This window comes from Arachis ipaensis, chromosome B3 (genome assembly GCF_059453495.1).
Source record: "Arachis ipaensis isolate K30076 ecotype BB chromosome B3, ASM5945349v1, whole genome shotgun sequence".
NCBI classification, from domain to species: domain Eukaryota; kingdom Viridiplantae; phylum Streptophyta; class Magnoliopsida; order Fabales; family Fabaceae; genus Arachis; species Arachis ipaensis.
In genome coordinates this window covers 31,288,451-31,305,914 of record NC_142438.1, presented here as the reverse complement: position 1 = coordinate 31,305,914, position 17,464 = coordinate 31,288,451, and the positions used below count along the sequence as shown (strand labels likewise).

At 35.8% G+C, this 17,464-nt stretch overlaps 2 protein-coding genes and 1 pseudogene across 2 annotated transcripts; 1 reads left to right on the top strand and 2 right to left on the bottom strand.

The window, feature by feature from the left end:
- Positions 1 to 2,599: 2,599 nt before the first annotated feature.
- On the bottom strand, positions 2,600 to 7,903 carry LOC148570201 (uncharacterized). The gene is made up of 3 exons (XM_088506901.1): positions 6,866 to 7,903; positions 5,779 to 5,852; positions 2,600 to 2,624 (listed from the first exon to the last, which is right to left on the bottom strand). The coding sequence occupies exons 1-3, from the start codon at positions 7,901 to 7,903 to the stop codon at positions 2,600 to 2,602; spliced, it is 1,137 nt and encodes a 378-aa protein (XP_088363027.1).
- Positions 7,904 to 14,472: 6,569 nt separating this feature from the next.
- LOC148570200 (uncharacterized) lies at positions 14,473 to 15,646 on the top strand (annotated as a pseudogene).
- Positions 15,647 to 16,393: 747 nt separating this feature from the next.
- Positions 16,394 to 16,903, bottom strand: SMP1 (seed maturation protein). Its single transcript, XM_016337850.3, has one exon. The coding sequence runs from the start codon at positions 16,815 to 16,817 to the stop codon at positions 16,521 to 16,523; it is 297 nt and encodes a 98-aa protein (XP_016193336.1). The 5' UTR covers positions 16,818 to 16,903; the 3' UTR covers positions 16,394 to 16,520.
- Positions 16,904 to 17,464: the final 561 nt, after the last annotated feature.

The window sequence follows — 17,464 nt, the reverse complement described above, 5'->3', positions numbered from 1 at the left end:
TCCCTTTGATTTTTGTCATTTGTTTTTATGTTGCTCCCCCTTTCCTTTTCAAAAATTGCTCCTCCTGGATTTATGCTTTCCTCTTTGTTCTTGTTTCACATTGTACTTAAAGAGAGCACAATGAAGAGCTATGCACAATTTATCTTGTACAAGGAATATCAAATGAGCAACATCACATAATCAGCCCAACATCAAGCTAATATCATCAGCATTAGTATTTAGCATGTAGAATTAAATTTTAGTGCAGCAATTTGACAAAAATTTCAAAAGAAAAAATGATAGCTACTTCAATGCCAAAATATGCTTATCCTATTATTACTCCCCCTTTTGTCATCAAGGGTGGACGACTGGCAAGATCAACAAAAACAACACTATAAACCCTGCAAGAAAGGTTAGTGCCCAGTCCAAAATACTAACTAAACTACCAAAGGTGCAGTAATATCCAGAGTTATTACAGTCATCCAAAAGAAAACAGTTCAAAAGTACTAAAGAAGCAGAGTTCATGAGACAAAAAGAGAGCAGAAACAACAGTTTTTATGAGACAAAACCTAGGCATCAGAACCATTCCCCTCCGAAGCAGCTTCCTCTTCAATATCCGTGGCAATGTCTTCATCATTTTGAAGGTTGTCAATGAAAGTCATCAGTACAGCCACCCTATCCCTTGATTTCTTCAGGAAGTTCTCAAGCTTGCTAGCCAGCTTCCTTTTCTCTTTGCTCAATTCAATCAAGTGATTCGATTGGGAGACAAACTCTTGAGCAACATCCCTGACCACATTCAGCAGAGTGGATTTCTTCTCAGTGGAGATGGAAGTACCCTCAGTGGAAAGAGCAGTAGAATCATCTGGAATGAACTCTTCATCATCATCATCTAGAACCACTCTCTCAGATCGAGTTGGTCCTTTTTGCTGTTTCACTGAACCACCTCCCTTTAGATATGAATGTCTATTTTCATATTTCTTATTGGTCAAGTCAACACCAAAATACTCAAAAATGCAAGTTAGAAACATGCCATAAGGAAGAGCTTTGTCCTTTTCACTTCTAACAGAGTCAAACATGTATCTAACCATCAAATATGCAAATGAAATTTCAGTTTTGGTGAGAAGGGCATATAAAACAAGAGTATCAGTGTAGGAAACCCTTTGATATGAGCCGCTTTGAGGCAGAATAATATGATTGACTATCCGGTGCAGTTGAGCACGCTCATATCCTAGGGCTTTGTGAGTGGGTGTAATGCCATCTATTAAGGAGATATGTTCACAAATACTAGCCAGGGCATCATTGTAAGAAACACCAACTCCTTCATCCCACTTAACTGACGTGTAGGCACAGGGCCCAACATCAGTATACTTCAAAGCATCACTGATGGTCTCATTGTTTAAAACGATATCTCGGCCCTTGACATACGAATGAGCAGTGCCTTCATGATAAGTCATGTTTGCATAAAACTCTTTGACCAACAAGGGATAAACAGGTTTTTTGATGTCAAAAAGGTGATTCCAGTCCAGAAAAATTAAGTTATCAACAAAAGGAAAACCTTTTCTTTTCAAAGATGGCAAATCAGCGAGAAATGAAGGGCATATGGTACGATACTGGATGACTCCCTCATAAAAATCATTATTCATGGCAGATTTGAATCTATAGGGATTATAGTTTGAATGAGAGGTCAAAAAGTGAGCTTTGTGATCAAAAGGTCCAATTTCTGGTTCTTTAACATTTTTGAGAGGGACTCGTGTGTTACCTCGTTGAGAACGCATTGGAACCGACCTGAATTTTGGTTGTGTTGGTTCGGGAATGGGTTCCTCAGTCGCCGGACGTTTGCCTTTGGAGGAGCTAGGCTTTGCTGAACTCGGTTTTGAGGAGCCAGGCTTGGAAGGTGTGGCCTTTGGTGGTGGCGTCGGTTTGGCAGAGGCAGGAAACCTTGGAGTATTTTTGGTCCGAGCCATGGGGTCATAGCGAGGAGGAGAGGTAGGAGGAGAAGGAGAAGGGGTAAAGGTGCGGTCTTGAGAGCGAGTGGAAGACTTTGTGGGTAGCTTGAAAACCTTTTCACGAGGAGCCCTTTTTGCAATGGTTTTCTTCCTCATTTGGTTAGTTTCAATCTTTTGAGGGAAGGGATGCAGTAAAGTGAGTGGGAAGAAACCGAAGAGTGTGTGGAGAAGTTATGGAGGGAAGAGAGGGAGTGTTGGTAACCGTACCCAAAAGTAAATTTCTAAAACCATGCAACTGCATCACCATTTGAAAAGACTTGAAAAGACATGACCTCATAAAATAAGGATTTTATTTGATTTTAAAAAATAAAAGGGAAGTTAATTTTAAAATTTGAGAAAAACAACAAAATTAACCTGAAACACCTCTTTTTGGGGCCAAAATTAAATCCTCTTGAAAACCTTTTGGGCCACAAAACATTTCTTGAAAACCTTTTATGAAACACACAAGTCATCAAAAATAACAAACAAGATTGTAACATTCATGTTAGGGCCTTGAAGTGATATGAGATTAATGAAACATATTTGGACCACTCCTAATCTGAATATTGAGGTTGGCCCAGATTGAGGTTCATTTGAAATAAGCCCAGAACACGCTGACTTGATGAAAATGTTCATCACCTGCCCAGAATTGTCTCATGCCTGTTTATGAGACAAAAAGCTCCAGCAAATACATCAGCATTTTTCAAACAAAGAATCATAACTCAAGATTCCTAGACAAGTCCTAAGCATGCAGAATCTATCCTCAGCTAATGGTTTTGTAAAAATATCTGCTAATTGCTCCTTTGATTTAACAAATTGAATATTAATATCCCCCTTTTGGACATGTTCTCTTATTGAGTGAAATTTTACTTCAATATGTTTAGTCCTAGAGTGCAAAACTGGATTTTTAGAAATATTAATGGCACTCATATTATCACACAGCAGGGGAATATTTTCAGCATTTAATTTGTAATCAGCAAGCTGCGTTTTTAACCATAAAAGCTGAGAACAACAAGAAGAAGCAGCTATATACTCAGCCTCTGCAGTGGAAAGGGCCACTATTGGTTGCTTCTTACTTGACCATACATTTAAGGACTTCCCAAGGAAGCAACATAAACCAGAAGTGCTCCTTCTATCAACTCTATCACCTGCAAAATCTGCATCACAATAACCAACTACAGAAAAATCATCAATCTTAGGATACCAAAGACCAAAGTTGGATGTGCCATGAACATATCTAATGATCCTTTTAACTGCAGAAAGATGTGACTCTTTTGGTTTGGATTGGAACCTAGAACACAATCCAACACTTTGCACAATATCGGGTCTAGAGGAAGTTAAGTACATAAGAGAGCCAATCATTCCTCTATACTTTAGTCTCATCAACATCTTTCTCAGTATCTCCCTTATCTAATTTAGAATTAGGATGCATGGGAGTTCCCATGGTTTGGCATTTTCCATACCAAATTTCTTAACTAATTCCTTGGCATACTTCTCTTGATGAATGAAAATACCTTTTTCAGTTTGTTTAATTTGCAGCCCAAGGAAGAAATTAAGTTCACCCATCATACTCATGTCAAATTCGCTTGTCATGAGTTTTCCAAATTCAGAACAAAGGGATTCATTTGCTGATCCAAAAATAATGTCATCAACATATATTTGGACTAGAATAAAAGAGTCATTAGAGTTCTTGATGAATAGAGTTGTGTCAGTGGTGCCTCTTTGAAAACCATTTTTCAAAAGAAAAGAGCTAAGTCTCTCATACCAAGCTCTAGGGGCTTATCTTAAACTATAGAGAGCTTTAGATAGTTTAAAAACATGATCAAAATGCTCTTTATTTTCAAAACCAGGAGGCTGCTCCACATACACTTCTCTATCTATCACTCCATTCAAAAATGCACATTTCACATCCATTTGGTATAATTTAAAACCACAAAATGCAGCATAAGCTAAGAGAAGTCTTATGGCTTCCATTCGGGCAACAGGGGCAAAGGATTCATCAAAATCTATTCCTTCTTCTTGGTCATATCCTTGAGCCACTAGCCTTGCCTTGTTTCTTGCAATGCTACCATCTTCTCCCAACTTGTTCCGAAAAATTCACTTGGTGCCGGTCACTTTCTTTTCACTTGGCCTTGGAACCAAAGTCCATACTTGGTTCTTTTCAAACTCAAGAAGTTCATCCTCCATAGCTTTAACCCAAGAAGGGTCACTAAGTGCTTCCTTGACGTTTTGAGGCTCTATTTGTGAAAGAAGGGCAATGTTTGATCCTTCATTTGCCTTTCTAGTGGAAGATCTTGTTTGCACTCCATGAGAGACATCCCCAATTACAAATTCCTCAGGATAATTCTTCAAGAATCTCCATTCACGAGGTCTGGTGGACTTGGAGGCAGATTCATTCATCAAGGGATTCTGGGCGCTGCTGGCAACAGAATTCCCTTCAGATTCATGAGACAAAATGGAATTGTCTCTTGAATTTTCAGCATTAGCAGTTTCTGGTTCAGCTTGTCCAGAATTTCCTTTTTCATGATTTTGAGCAGCTTCATCTTCCTTTTGAGCTTGATTTCCTGCATCACAATCTTCCAAAATACTTTGTACCAAGTTAGTATCACAAAATGTAATATGTATGGACTCCTCAATAATCCTAGCATCTTGATGATAAACCCTATATGCTTTACTATTTGTGGAATATCCTACAAACAAACACTCATAAGCCTTTGGATCAAATTTACCCAAGTTTTCTTTGTTATTTAAGACAAAACATTTGCATCCAAAGATGTGTAAGTTGTCTAAGTTTGGTGGGTAGCCTTTCCAAAGTTCATAAGGGGTTTTCTTCAAAAATTTCCTTATGATTGTTCTATTTAAAATGTGGCAAGCTGTGTTAACCGCTTCAGCCCAAAGGAATTTTGGAACATTACTCTCACAAAGCATAGCTCTTGTCATCTCTTGTATGCTTCTATTTCTTCTTTCCACAACACCATTTTGTTGTGGTGTTCTTGGACAAGAGAAGTTGTGAGATATTCCAAATTCCTCACAAAAGGATTCAAACAAATTATTTTCAAATTCAGTTCCATGATCGCTTCTTATAGAAGAGATTTTCAAATCCTTTTCATTCTGAATTTTCTTGCAAAAAGGTTCAAAGGCCAAAAATGCTTCATTTTTGTGTGCAAGAAATAAAACCCAACCAAACCTAGTATAGTCATCCACAATTACTAAACCATAATGTTTACCACCTAGGCTTTGAGTTCTTGTTGGACCAAATAAATCAATGTGTAGCAACTCAAGTGGTCTTTTAGTAGAGATGTCTTCCTTTGGTTTAAAAGAACTTTTTGTTTGTTTTCCCATTTGGCAAGCATCACAAGTGATGTCTTTGTCAAACTTTATCAAAGGAAGACCTCTCACTAATTCTTTCTTTACAAGTTTGTTTATTTGAAACATACTTGCATGGCCCAATCTCTTGTGCCATAACCACTTTTCAGTTTCTTTAGAGTGAAGACAAGCTACATTTTGATCCTTTAGTTCATCAAGAGTAAGTCCATACATATTATTGAAACACTTGGCAACAAACATCACTTCATTTGTCTTTTCATTAACAACACAGCATTCAAGCCTTTTGAAAACAACTAAATATCCTAAATCACACAGCTGACTTATACTCAAAAGATTGTGCTTTAAACCACATACCAAAAGTACATCATCAATGAAAGTAGATTGCTCATTACCTACTTTTCCAACAGCAATGATTTTACCTTTACCATCATCTCCAAAGGTCACAAAATCTCCATCATACTTATTTAGTTTGATGAAGTAGGTTGACCTTCTAGTCATGTGCCTTGAACATCCACTATCCATGTACCACATGTCCTTTTTGTTCTTGGATGCTAGGCAAATCTGCATGATGAGTTTCAAGTAGCCTTAAGTATCCAAATTAATTTGGATCCTTTGAAGTTAATCCATCCTGGTTGCCCAAGTGCATTGAAATCACAAACAACATTGTAGACTTTGTTTCCTACAACTCTCTTTTTAATGAAGCATTGTGCATATGAGTGACCAAATTTCTTGCAATTAACACAATAATTTTCTAGTGTGTGTTGCTGAAACTGATGTGAGTTATATTGCTTGAAATGATTAAAGCTTTGAAATTTTCTGGTTCTTGGAGGAGATGCATTTCTTTTGACAAACTGATTTTTAATAAAGTTATTCCTCTTTGCAAAAGCATTTTCACCAGAATTTTTTTGAATATTTTTGCCTTTCAAAAATGAGGTTTTATTGTAAAAAATTGGTTTCTTGAAAGCAGCCTCATTTTTCGAAATATAACCCAAACCTGGCCGGTTTGAACTCGGTTCAGTTTTTGGTGAAGGCTCAGTTTCGATTGTGTATTCTTCATCAAATTTTTCTTCACATGTTGAAACATATCCGATACCTGATTTGTTTGGTATGGATTTGGTATTTGATGAAGAGGCCACAAATTTTATAGAGGAAGTGTTAGAAACTACATCTTCCTTGGCTATGTAGCCTAAACCAGATTTTTCAAACAATGGTCTTTGACTTGCAAGTAATTTGTCCAAGTTGCTAGAACCTTGAGCAAATTTTGCTAAGTCACCATTCTGCCTTTTAATCATATTATTTAATCTTTTATTTTCAGCAATTAACTCATGAGAAGGATCCACAATGTGCTTTCCTTTTAATTTTTCAAGTTCAGATTTTAGAAATCTGTTTTCTTCAATGATGTCTAAAGCACATTCAGTTTCCTTCACTTTTTCTTTTAAAAAATCATTTTCAGCTCTCAACACATCTCTTTCATATCTGCACTCATTGTATTTATCAAGCAGTTTTGATGTGTTTAAAGTGAGATCATCAATAATAACATGCAAGTCCTCAATGGTTAAATCATAGTAGTTTACCTCATCAAGATTGTTGTTTCCAGCTATGAAGCAGTCTTTGTTATCTCCTTCAGATTCTTCTTCTTCATTTGAGTCATTCTCAAGATCTTCCCAAGCTGCCATGAGTACTCTCTTCCTTTCCTTCTTGCCTTTGTCCTCCTTTTTAAGCTTTGGACAGTTTGACTTGAAGTGCCCAGCCTCCTTGCTCAAGTCTATCTTTTGCTCCTTTGAACTTGAACCATTGTATTTGCCCTTACTTTTCATCATCCTTCTAAATCTCCTAGCAAAAAACAAAAGCTCGTCATCTGAAATACCATCACTAGACTCACTCTCTTTCGGTTCTATTTTTGACTTGAGGGCTATTCCCTTTTTCTTTGAATCTGTGTTTGTGTGTGTGGCTTCATAGGCAAGGAGTTTTCCTCTCAACTCATCATAGGTTATGGGACTTATGTTGTTACTCTCGGTTAGGACAGTGGCAGTGTTTTCCCACTCTTTTGTGAGGCTTCTAAGGAGTTTTCTCACCAAGGTTTGTTCTGCATAGTTTGTACCCATAGCATCAAGGTTGTTGATTATGATTGAGAATCTCTCAAATGCTTCATCAATGCTTTCTCCATCCTTCATGCTAAACATCTCGTACTCTTTTCGCAGCATATCAATCCTCGTTTCTTTTACTTGTTTGGTGCCTTCATGTGTAACCTGGAGTTTTTCCCAGATTTCTTTGGCTGTCTTGCATCTAGACACCTTCCGGTACTCTTCAAAGCTGATAGCACAATGAAGAAGGTTGATTGCTTTAGCGTTCAGTTCTATCTTCTTTTTGTCATCTTCATTCCATTCAGCTTCTTCTTTCGGAGTCACCACTCCATCAGCACTTGTTTTTGTTGAGATCTTGGGACCACTCACAACAATCTTCCATAAGTTGTAGTCAATGGATTGGATGAAGATCCTTATCCTTTTTTTCCAGTAGGAATAGTTCTTTCCGTTAAAGAAAGGTGGCCGGTTGTTTGACTGGCCTTTAGTGAGGGTATAGGCAACTGTGGTTGTGCCCAGATTGTTCACCATTGGATCTTTGCTCCAAGCGGTTAAGCTTGATTCTTGAGACCTTAGCTCTGATACCAATTGAAGGTTGTGGTAGGCTTAGAGAAGGGGGGGTTGAATCTATGTCTTCCTTTTAGTTGCTGTTGTTACCCTTTTAAAACAGATTTGCAATTCTGATTCTGTTTTAACTTAGCAGCGGAAATTTATGAGACAATTTAATTTTGTCTCATGAATATCAGAAAACAGAACACAGCAGAGAAGAGAAAAGCTAACACCAGCATGTATCCTGGTTCGGTTGCCTTGTGCTATGCAACCTACATCCAGTCTCCTCCACAACAATGGAAGAATTTCACTATAGTTAACAGTATTACATACACCAATAACACAGGATTGACCCAATCCTTTCACATTCAAGTTCTAACCTAACTTGACATTGGCTATGCTAATACCTAACTATTCACTCTTAGTGCTAACCCAACTAAGAAAGGGATACCTCACAGGTACAAGATACAAGACATAAACACACCTAAAGAAATCTGAAAATAACTCTAGGCTTTTCTCTCAAGTGTATCTCTCAACCTTTTTCCACTCATGGCTTTTTCTTAAGCTTTCTCACAATACCTTTTCTCTCAAGAAATTACAGAAAGATAAACTTAGAAAAGTACATTACAATCAGTAAAACATGAAGGAGATTGACTTCATCAGCAGCCTCTTTGCTATGTGCAAACCAGATTCGCAAACCTCAGATGCAGTTCTTCAGTATTGGCCGAATGCTTCTTTGAAAGAAAGCATTATCCAAGTAGAGGAACTTCTAAACATAACACTGTTCACACACTCTGATTTTCTCTCCTTACTTTCTGAATGAACAGCAAGCTTCTTTTATCTCCTTGCATGTGGCTGAGTTCTTCTTCCAAGGTCAACACCTTGAGCCTTGAGCTTCACCAACCCACAAGCTCACTTTTTCTTCTCAAACATCAAAGTAGAACATTTGCTTCTGACTTTTCCAACTTGACCGAAAGCCATGAAGGAGTAACCGAAATTGTCTTCCAATGGTCAACTAAATCTGAACCATAGAGATGCAACTTGGTCCCCAAGAATCTCTTGTGATCGTGGATTTGTAGTAGTGAAGAACAGAGATCAACTTTACGTTGAATGCCATTTTCGGATAGTGCAGAGAGTTGGGAAGAAGGGATGAAGATATGATGCATGCAAGATGAGATGGATTACTTTTAACCTAAGCTTGATTTGGATTAGATTTTCTGCTTTAACTTCTATGCTTCAAGCTTACATTTTCTCTTTCTTGCTTCTTTGGTTACTGGCTTATGGAGGAAGCTTTTCTTCTCTTTCTTACTTTTTGTGAAGTTGATTTGACTTGGTCAGAAAGTAGAAGAACGTTGCACTTCAAGAGGGAGAAGACTTCAATCTTACAAAAGAAGCCTTGTGAGATGGATACGTGTTTGGATAGAATTTCCATAAAGCAACCCGGTTGGCCCATCAGATCCTTTGGCTTTGTTTCTTTTGGGCTGAGCTTGATTATTTACCCATCAGCCTTGTTATAATTTTATTATACCATTTGGGCTGCTTAAAAATGAATTTGGCCTGCAACATGAAATAAATAGTTAGCAACATATACTTATTAATTTAAACAACTCTAATTATTTATTTTGCCAAAAATAATGTTTGTCATCACTAATTAATTTAGTTAATTTCTTAACTCAATAATATTAAATAAAAAATATTAAAGTAATTAAAATTATGACTCATTAATGTATATATAAAATAATAATTTAAAAAATACAATAAGACATATAGATTTAAAATTTGATAATATTAATTATAAAAATTTATTAATTATAAACATCATAGGTATAAAATTATGAATGTTATGAGTATAAAATTATAGATGTTATATATCTAAACTTTTAGATATTATGATTAAATTTGTCAATTGAATAAATTAACTCTGCCTACGTTACACTTGCGGTACATAGCCGGTCCCAAGTCCAGATAAAGGAGGAGGGTTGTGTTAGGTCTTCGACAACCAACATAAAAATATAGTCGAACCCCCATGACATGAATCAAAGACATTATTGCGCTAAAGCTAGGTCGTTGCCCGGAAGTAACGCGCTGTATGGCTCGAGTACGGTGTCAAATGAGCAAGAGCCGCTGCATCGGTGCCCGGATATAGTGTTAAATGAGCAAGGGTTCTCGCGTTTTCGTGAACGAACGATGGTAAATAAGCTAGTTCACAAAGTAAAAGATAAAGGTCGGAGCGACAGAAGGTTGAGATTTGGGACATAGAACATAGGCACTCTAACAGAAAAGTCCATGGAGGTGGTGGACACCATGACAAGGAGGAAGATTAACATTATGTGCCTACAAGAAACAAAATGGGTTGGTGCGAAGGCTAGGGAGTTGGATACTTCTGGCTTCAAACTTTGGTATACAGAAAATGTGAAGAATAGGAATGGGGTTGGAATAATTATGGATAAGCAGTGGAAGAAGGACGTAGTGGATGTCAAGAGGGTGGGAGATCGGATCATCTCTATCAAACTTGTGGTGGAGGGAGGTGCTTTCCATGTGATTAGCGCCTATGCACCGCAAGTGGGTTCGGACGAACAACACAAGATAAGGTTTTGGGAGGATCTAGAGAGTTTGGTTCAAGACATACCTTTGGAAGATAAGATTTTCTTAGGAGGAGATTTAAATGGCCATGTTGGTAGAGAAGTGACTGGATATGGGAGTATTCACGGAGGCCATGGTTTCGGGGTGATCAATGCTGAGGGTAAAACTATTTTGGACTTTTCCTCAACATTTGATCTTCTCATCGCAAATACATGTTTTAAAAAGAGAGATGAACATCTTATAACCTATAAGAGTGGCATGACAAGCTCTTAAATCAACTTCTTCCTGTTGAGGAGAGTCGACCGGAAATTTTGCATTAATTGTAAAATTATCCCGGGAGAGAGTTTGACAACACAACATAGGGTGCTCATCATGGATTTTTGCGTTAAGTAAAAGTTGAGGAAAAGACATTATACGAAGAACCCAAGGACGAGGTGGTGGCGGATGAAAGGTGAGGAACAAAGAAGCTTCCTAAGACGGATAGGAGAAGAGGCAAAGTGGGATGGAAATGGAAGTGCGGAAGAGATATAGAGGGAAATGGCATAAGTTATTAGAAGAACAGCAAAAGAAAGCTTTGGTGAATTTAAAGGAATAGGACCAAGAGACAAGGAGTCCTGGTGGTGGAATGCCAGTGTACAAAAAAAGATAAAGATAAAAAGGGTGTGCTTTAAAGAGTGGTCTTTATGCCGCAACGCAGATAACTGGAAAAAATATAAGGCGGCTAAGAAAGAGACAAAAGTGGTTGTAAGTGAAGCAAGAACAAGAGCATATGAGGGTCTCTACTAGTCTTTGGGTACAAAAGAAGGAGAAAAAGGTATATATAGAATCGCAAAGAGCCGTGAAAGAAGAACGAGAGATTTGGATTAGGTTAAGTGCATAAAGAATAATGATGGAGAGGTGTTGGCTCAAGAGGAGAAGATTAAGGAAAGGTGGAAGAGCTACTTCTACAAGTTATTTAATGAGGGATAGAAGACTCTTCCGAGCCTTGGTCGATTATGCACAAGGGAAGAAGATCAAAACTTTTACTACTATCGAAGAATTTGAGACTTCGAGGTAAAAGAGGCTCTAAAGCAGATGAAAAATGGCAGGGCAGTAGGACCTGATAATATCCCAATTGAGGTTTGGAAGGGTCTTGGAGAAAAAGGTATCAACTGGTTAACCAAGCTTTTTAATGAGATTTTAAGGTCAAAGAAGATGTCTGATGAATGAAGAAAGAGCACATTGGTACCTATCTATAATAATAAGGGGGATATACAAAGTTGCGGAAACTATAGAGGGATCAAGCTTATGAGTCATACCATGAAGTTATGGGAAAGGGTGATAGAACGGAGGTTGAGAAAAGAGACACAAGTAACAGAGAACCAATTTGGATTCATGCCAGGCAGATCTACCACTGAAGCGGTATACCTTTTAAGAAGGATGATGGAAAGGTATCGTAGTAATAAAAGGGATCTACATATGGTGTTTATTGATTTGGAAAAATCGTATGATAGGGTACCAAGGGAGGTCTTATGGAAGGTTTTAGAAAAGAGGAGGGTAAGGATCGCATATATTCGTGCAATTAAAGACATGTATGATGGGGCCACAACTAGTATGAAGACTCAAGGTGGTGTGACAGGGGAATTTTCTATTGGTATAGGATTACACCAGGGATCATCCTTAAGTCCATACTTTTTCACATTAGTCTTGGAAGTACTCACAGAGCACATCCAAGAGCCTATGCCATGGTGCATGCTTTTTGCCGATAATATCGTCCTTATGGGAGAGTCAAGGGAAGACCTAAATAAGAAGTTGGAGTTATGGAGAGAAGCTTTAGAAGTGTATGGTCTGCGCATAAGCCGTAACAAGATGGAATATATGGAATGTAAGTTCAGTTCGAGAAGGAAAAACCCTAATATAGAGGTGAAGATTGGAGAAAACACCCTACGAAAAGTTAAAAATTTTAGGTATCTTGGGTGCATCATACAGGATAATGGAGAGATTGAACAGGATGTAAATCATAGGATCCAAGCAGGGTGGTCAAAATGGCGGAGTGCGTCTGGTTTTATATGCGACAAAAAAGTGCCTTTAAAACTTAAAGATAAATTCCATCGCACCGCTATAAGACCGGCTATGCTTTATGGTACGGAGTGTTGGGCGGCTAAAAGGGAGCACGAACATAAGTTGAGTGTGGCAGAGATGAAGATGTTGAGATGGATGAGTGGTCATATGCGTTTGGATAAAATAAGGAATGAAGATATAAGGGAGAGAGTTGGAGTAGCACCCATTGTGAAAAAGATGGTTGAATCGCGTCTTAGGTGGTTTGGACATGTGAGAAGAAGACCGATAGAACATCCAGTCAGGAGGGTGGATGAGATGGAAGATGGACAAGGGGCGAAAGGCAAAGGAAGACCTAAGAAGACCATCCATGAGGTGGTCAAATGAGATCTACATGTAAATGGTCTCTCTGTAGACATGACACATGACAGAGCACAATGACATCGTTTGATTCATGTAGCCGATTCCACTTAGTGAGACAAGGTTTTGTTGTTGTTGTTGTCAATTGAATAAATTAATTTAAATATTTGATATTTTTTATATTTAATTATGATAAAATTTAAAAATATTTGTATTAAAAAATCAAAATAAATTATTATTCTACTTTAAAAAATATGAAACAAATATTATCAATAAATTAGTGATTACAAAATAATTAAAATTAACAATAAAATTTAAATTACTCTAATCTCTATAATATTACGTAAGTACAATGAAATAATAAAAAAAATAAATTAGTAATTATAAAATAAATCAATTAATATTAATGATATTTAAACTATATTATTATGATTAATTTTTAATATAATAATATATATATAAATTAAATTATAAAAAATTTTATTAATATATAATATATTACATTTTAATAATTAAAAATATAGTGTAATAAGTTAAATGATTAAAAAGAAATAAAAAATTAAAATATAAATAAAATATATAAATAAAATTAAATTAAATTTTTTTTACTAATCATAAATTATTTTGATTTCTAAACCTTTTTTTTTCCGTATTGAATAAAGGCATTAGATGACATTGTTTACGTCTATTAACAACAAATTGTGCACGTGAAGAGACTTTTCGAAAGTGACGCACATACACAAACAGTTAAGTAACGTTTTAATTGATTTAATTTGTTCTTATAATATCACGGTGTTTGCTTTTAGAATGTGTGTGATTCAAGTATTATTTGGTATTCAGATTTTATTTGTATGAGAATTAAATATATTTAAAAAAAATAAAAATTAAAATAATAATATTTTAATTTTTTAGAATTAAATTTGTTTAAGAATAATTTTTTAAATTTTAAACCAAACATGAGAATATAATATTTTTATTTTAAAATTTTTAAAAATTATTTATAATTCTACCAACCACACAAACCTTTAAAGTAAATTCATAATTCTTATCCGTTTCGATATATATATATAATATATATAAATATATATTTTTAATATAATATATATATATAAAATAATTAATAAAATAATTAATATTATATTTTATTTATTTATTTTAATTTATGTTATTTAATTTTTTTTAATTTATATTATATATATAACTATAATTTTATTTAATTTTATTTACTAAATTTTAATAATTATAAGAACGAATATATCTACAAAAGCCAACTAAGATTTAACTTGTTATTACCTGCTAATAAAAACAGAACGAATTCAATACAAATTATTATGGAACGAAATAGGACTAAAATCCCAAAGTGATCCTTGAGATTGGGCAAGTTATCTATAATTGTCCTTGACTTTCAAAATTTCCTAACAGTATTCCTGACATTCAGCTCCGGGACCCATAGTTGTCCTGCGACCCTTTTCGGCGCACAGTCAGCAAACAGAGTGATGATCTGGCACCTCCCATGCCATGCTGGAGCCAGCAACGGCTAGTTGACGTGGCAAATCTTAATTTTCTACCCAATGTGTTCCTGGTCCCATTAAAACCCTAAAAACTAAGAATGATTATTATATGTAGTATCTCCTGAGTCAGAGTCTGCAGTCTAACGAGCCATCGACAAGATTTCTGTGGGTCGAACAACCATTGTCATTGCTCATAGGATAGCTACTGTAAAGAATGCTCATGCCATCGTGGTCCTCGAAAATGGTACTGCCATTGAAATGGGTAACCATCTCCAGCTTATAGGGAAAGGGGGAACCTACTATGACCTTGTCAAACTCGCCACCGAGGCCATATCAAGACCTCTCTCTAATGAACATGACATGCAAAAATCCAATGATCTTTCCATCTATGACAACTCAATTGCTAATGTATCAAGATATGCAGCAAATATCTCGAGGCCTAAACATTTAAAATACGCTTAGGAGAAAAAAGTAGAGATCGAAGACGAGCCAAACAAAATGCCAAAAAAATTTAGACTTTTTGAGATATTGAAATTATAAAAGCCAGAGCTTTGGATGCTACTTTTAGGATTCTTTCTGGGTATGTTTGCAGGCGCTTTTCTGTCTCTTTTTTCTTTGGTTTTAGGCATATCTCTTGGGGTATATTTTGATGATGACACTGATAAGATGAAGAGAGATGTTGGACACCTTTGTTTAGCACTTGTTTGTCTTAGATTCGGTTGTATTCTTTCCATGACAGGACAACAAGAATTTTGTGGTTGGGCAGGATCAAAGCTTACACTAAGGGTTAGGAACCTCTTGTTCCAGTCCATCTTAAAACAAGAACCCAGGTGGTTTGATTTTGATAAAAACTCGACTGGAGTTAGTGTCAAGGCTCTCCATTGATTGTATCAGCTTTCGTTCAATACTTGGTGATCGATTCTCAGTCCTTCTTATGGGGTTGAGTTCAGCAGCTGTCGGTCTTGGTGTTTCCTTTGTCATCAATTGAAAACTAACCCTTTTGGCGGCTGCTGTTACTCCCTTTACTCTTGGTACAAGTTATGTAAACTTGCTTATAAATATTAGGCCACATGTTGATAACAATGCATATGTCAAAGCTAGCAATATTGCTTCTGGTGCAGTATCTAACTCGGTGCCATTGATGAGAGAATGGAAGACGAAGACTGAGCGTGGAGGAGAGGAGACGAAGTGTGAGAATGTTCAAACAAATATGGTGAAGGCAAACCGTTTTTAAGGGCTCCAATACATGAACGACGTCGTTTATGCATTTCATTGGGCGCCAAATTGATACTGCGTTGTTTCACTTGGCTCCAGCATGGCATAGAAGGTGCCAAATCATCACTCCATTTACTAACTGTGCGCCGAAAAGGATCGCAGAACAACCATGAGTCCCGGAGCTGAATATGAAAGATAATATTAAAATATTTTAAAAGTCAAGAACGATTATGGATAATTCGCCCAGTCTCAGAGACCACTTTAAAATTTTAGTCACGAAATAGAATCAAACTGGACAAAACCCACTCTATTCACGAAATAGAATCAAACTGGACAAAACCCGCTCCATTGCCGTGAATAGAATCAAACTGGACAAAACCCGCTCCATTGCCACCCTTATTTACTTCGATGATAAATTAAACCTTTCCTGAAATTATAATACTTCGTTCTACTTCATTCAAAACTAGAAGATTGACAAACATCTTTAATAAAGTTGCCAGCCATGTTAGTTTCATAATTTGAAGTTGGATTTAGGATATTATAAACTTAAATTATATATAATAGAGAATGGAAGAAATAGTTTTGATGAATGATTTAAGAATCATATTATTGATAAATTAAAAAAAATACAAATTCTTTAGTTAAATTATGAATTTTTAAATAATTCTTCTCAAATATTATTCTAAATATTTTTAGATACTATATAGTCTAAGCAGATTTGATTTATTTATTGCTTAAACTTCTCCATAATGTTACTTTTAGTAAGTCTGGAAATTTGTCTACTATAGGATAATTGATAAACACAAAGGGGAAAATCATAACAAACATAAAGCATATTCTAAAAACTAAATATCAAAAAACGTAAGCATAAAAGAAAAGCAAAAACAAATTATTTATTTATGTGCCATTGTGGGTGGCACTTTCTTAGGCAAGTCCGGAGCACCAGTAACGAACTCCGTAGAACTTGCTTCTTTGTTGTTAGAGTCACGTTTTTCCTGAGAAGAAGAATCTTGCGTGGCGCTGCTCTTAGAAATATTATGAGCACTTTGAAACAGATCAACAGGTTCAGATTCGGCGATCTTTCCTGCTTCCAGTGGCGTGCCATGCTTGTAAGCTACTCTCAACGCTTCATCATCTGATACCCTTGCTTGTGCAGTTCCATACGTGATATCATCTTTGCTCTGTGCCATCTATTTTAACACGAAATTTTAAATCTTCAAGTTGAATGCTGAAGAATTGATCAATATTATTGTCACACTCAGTCTAGTCTTCTTTGTAAATTGGAATGCTGAAAAATTTGGAAGAAAGAGATTTGGTTTATATAGAGAAATGAGTATTGACGTACGTGGACTGTTTTCGTACCATTTAGCGACAAGTGTGTCTTTGGTTTGTTGAGGATGTTCCACTTAGTGACACGTGGTTGATCGACCGAAGATCCGAGAAGATCGATGAGATTAAAAAATTTGAGAGATTTTTAATCCATGTTTTATTGGAATTTACTTTTTTCCTTACTTTAAATTGCATAATCGTTTAAAACTAAATTATTTCGGTTAATTTATCATTTTTTATTTTCTGTTTAATGATGCATGTAATAATTTATTAGTCAATTAATAATAAATTCTTAAATAAAATTTAAATGTGTAATGAAATATTTTTTAATTTGTAAAAAATAAAAAAAAAGCATATTGAACTCAAAAGCACACTCCGTAAGAAAAGATTTTCCTTTCTTCTACGTTACTTCTTCTTTCTTTTGTTTGTTGTTAGGGTTGGTTTGGGTAAATTTAAAAAATATATATTTTTGAATTATTTTTTTTAATTTTATAAAAAATAAAAATAA

Excerpts from the sequence above, each read along its gene's own strand:
- SMP1 (XM_016337850.3), bottom strand. The coding sequence starts at position 16,817 with ATGGCACAGAGCAAAGATGATATCACGTATGGAACTGCACAAGCAAGG.
- LOC148570201 (XM_088506901.1), bottom strand. The coding sequence starts at position 7,903 with ATGGTGAACAATCTGGGCACAACCACAGTTGCCTATACCCTCACTAAA. Across the intron at positions 5,853-6,865 it reads GAAACAACAATCTTGATGAG|ATTTGCCTAGCATCCAAGAA; the intron begins GTAAACTACTAT and ends CTCATCATGCAG. Across the intron at positions 2,625-5,778 it reads TCAAGGCACATGACTAGAAG|GCATGAGACAATTCTGGGCA; the intron begins GTCAACCTACTT and ends TCTCATAAACAG.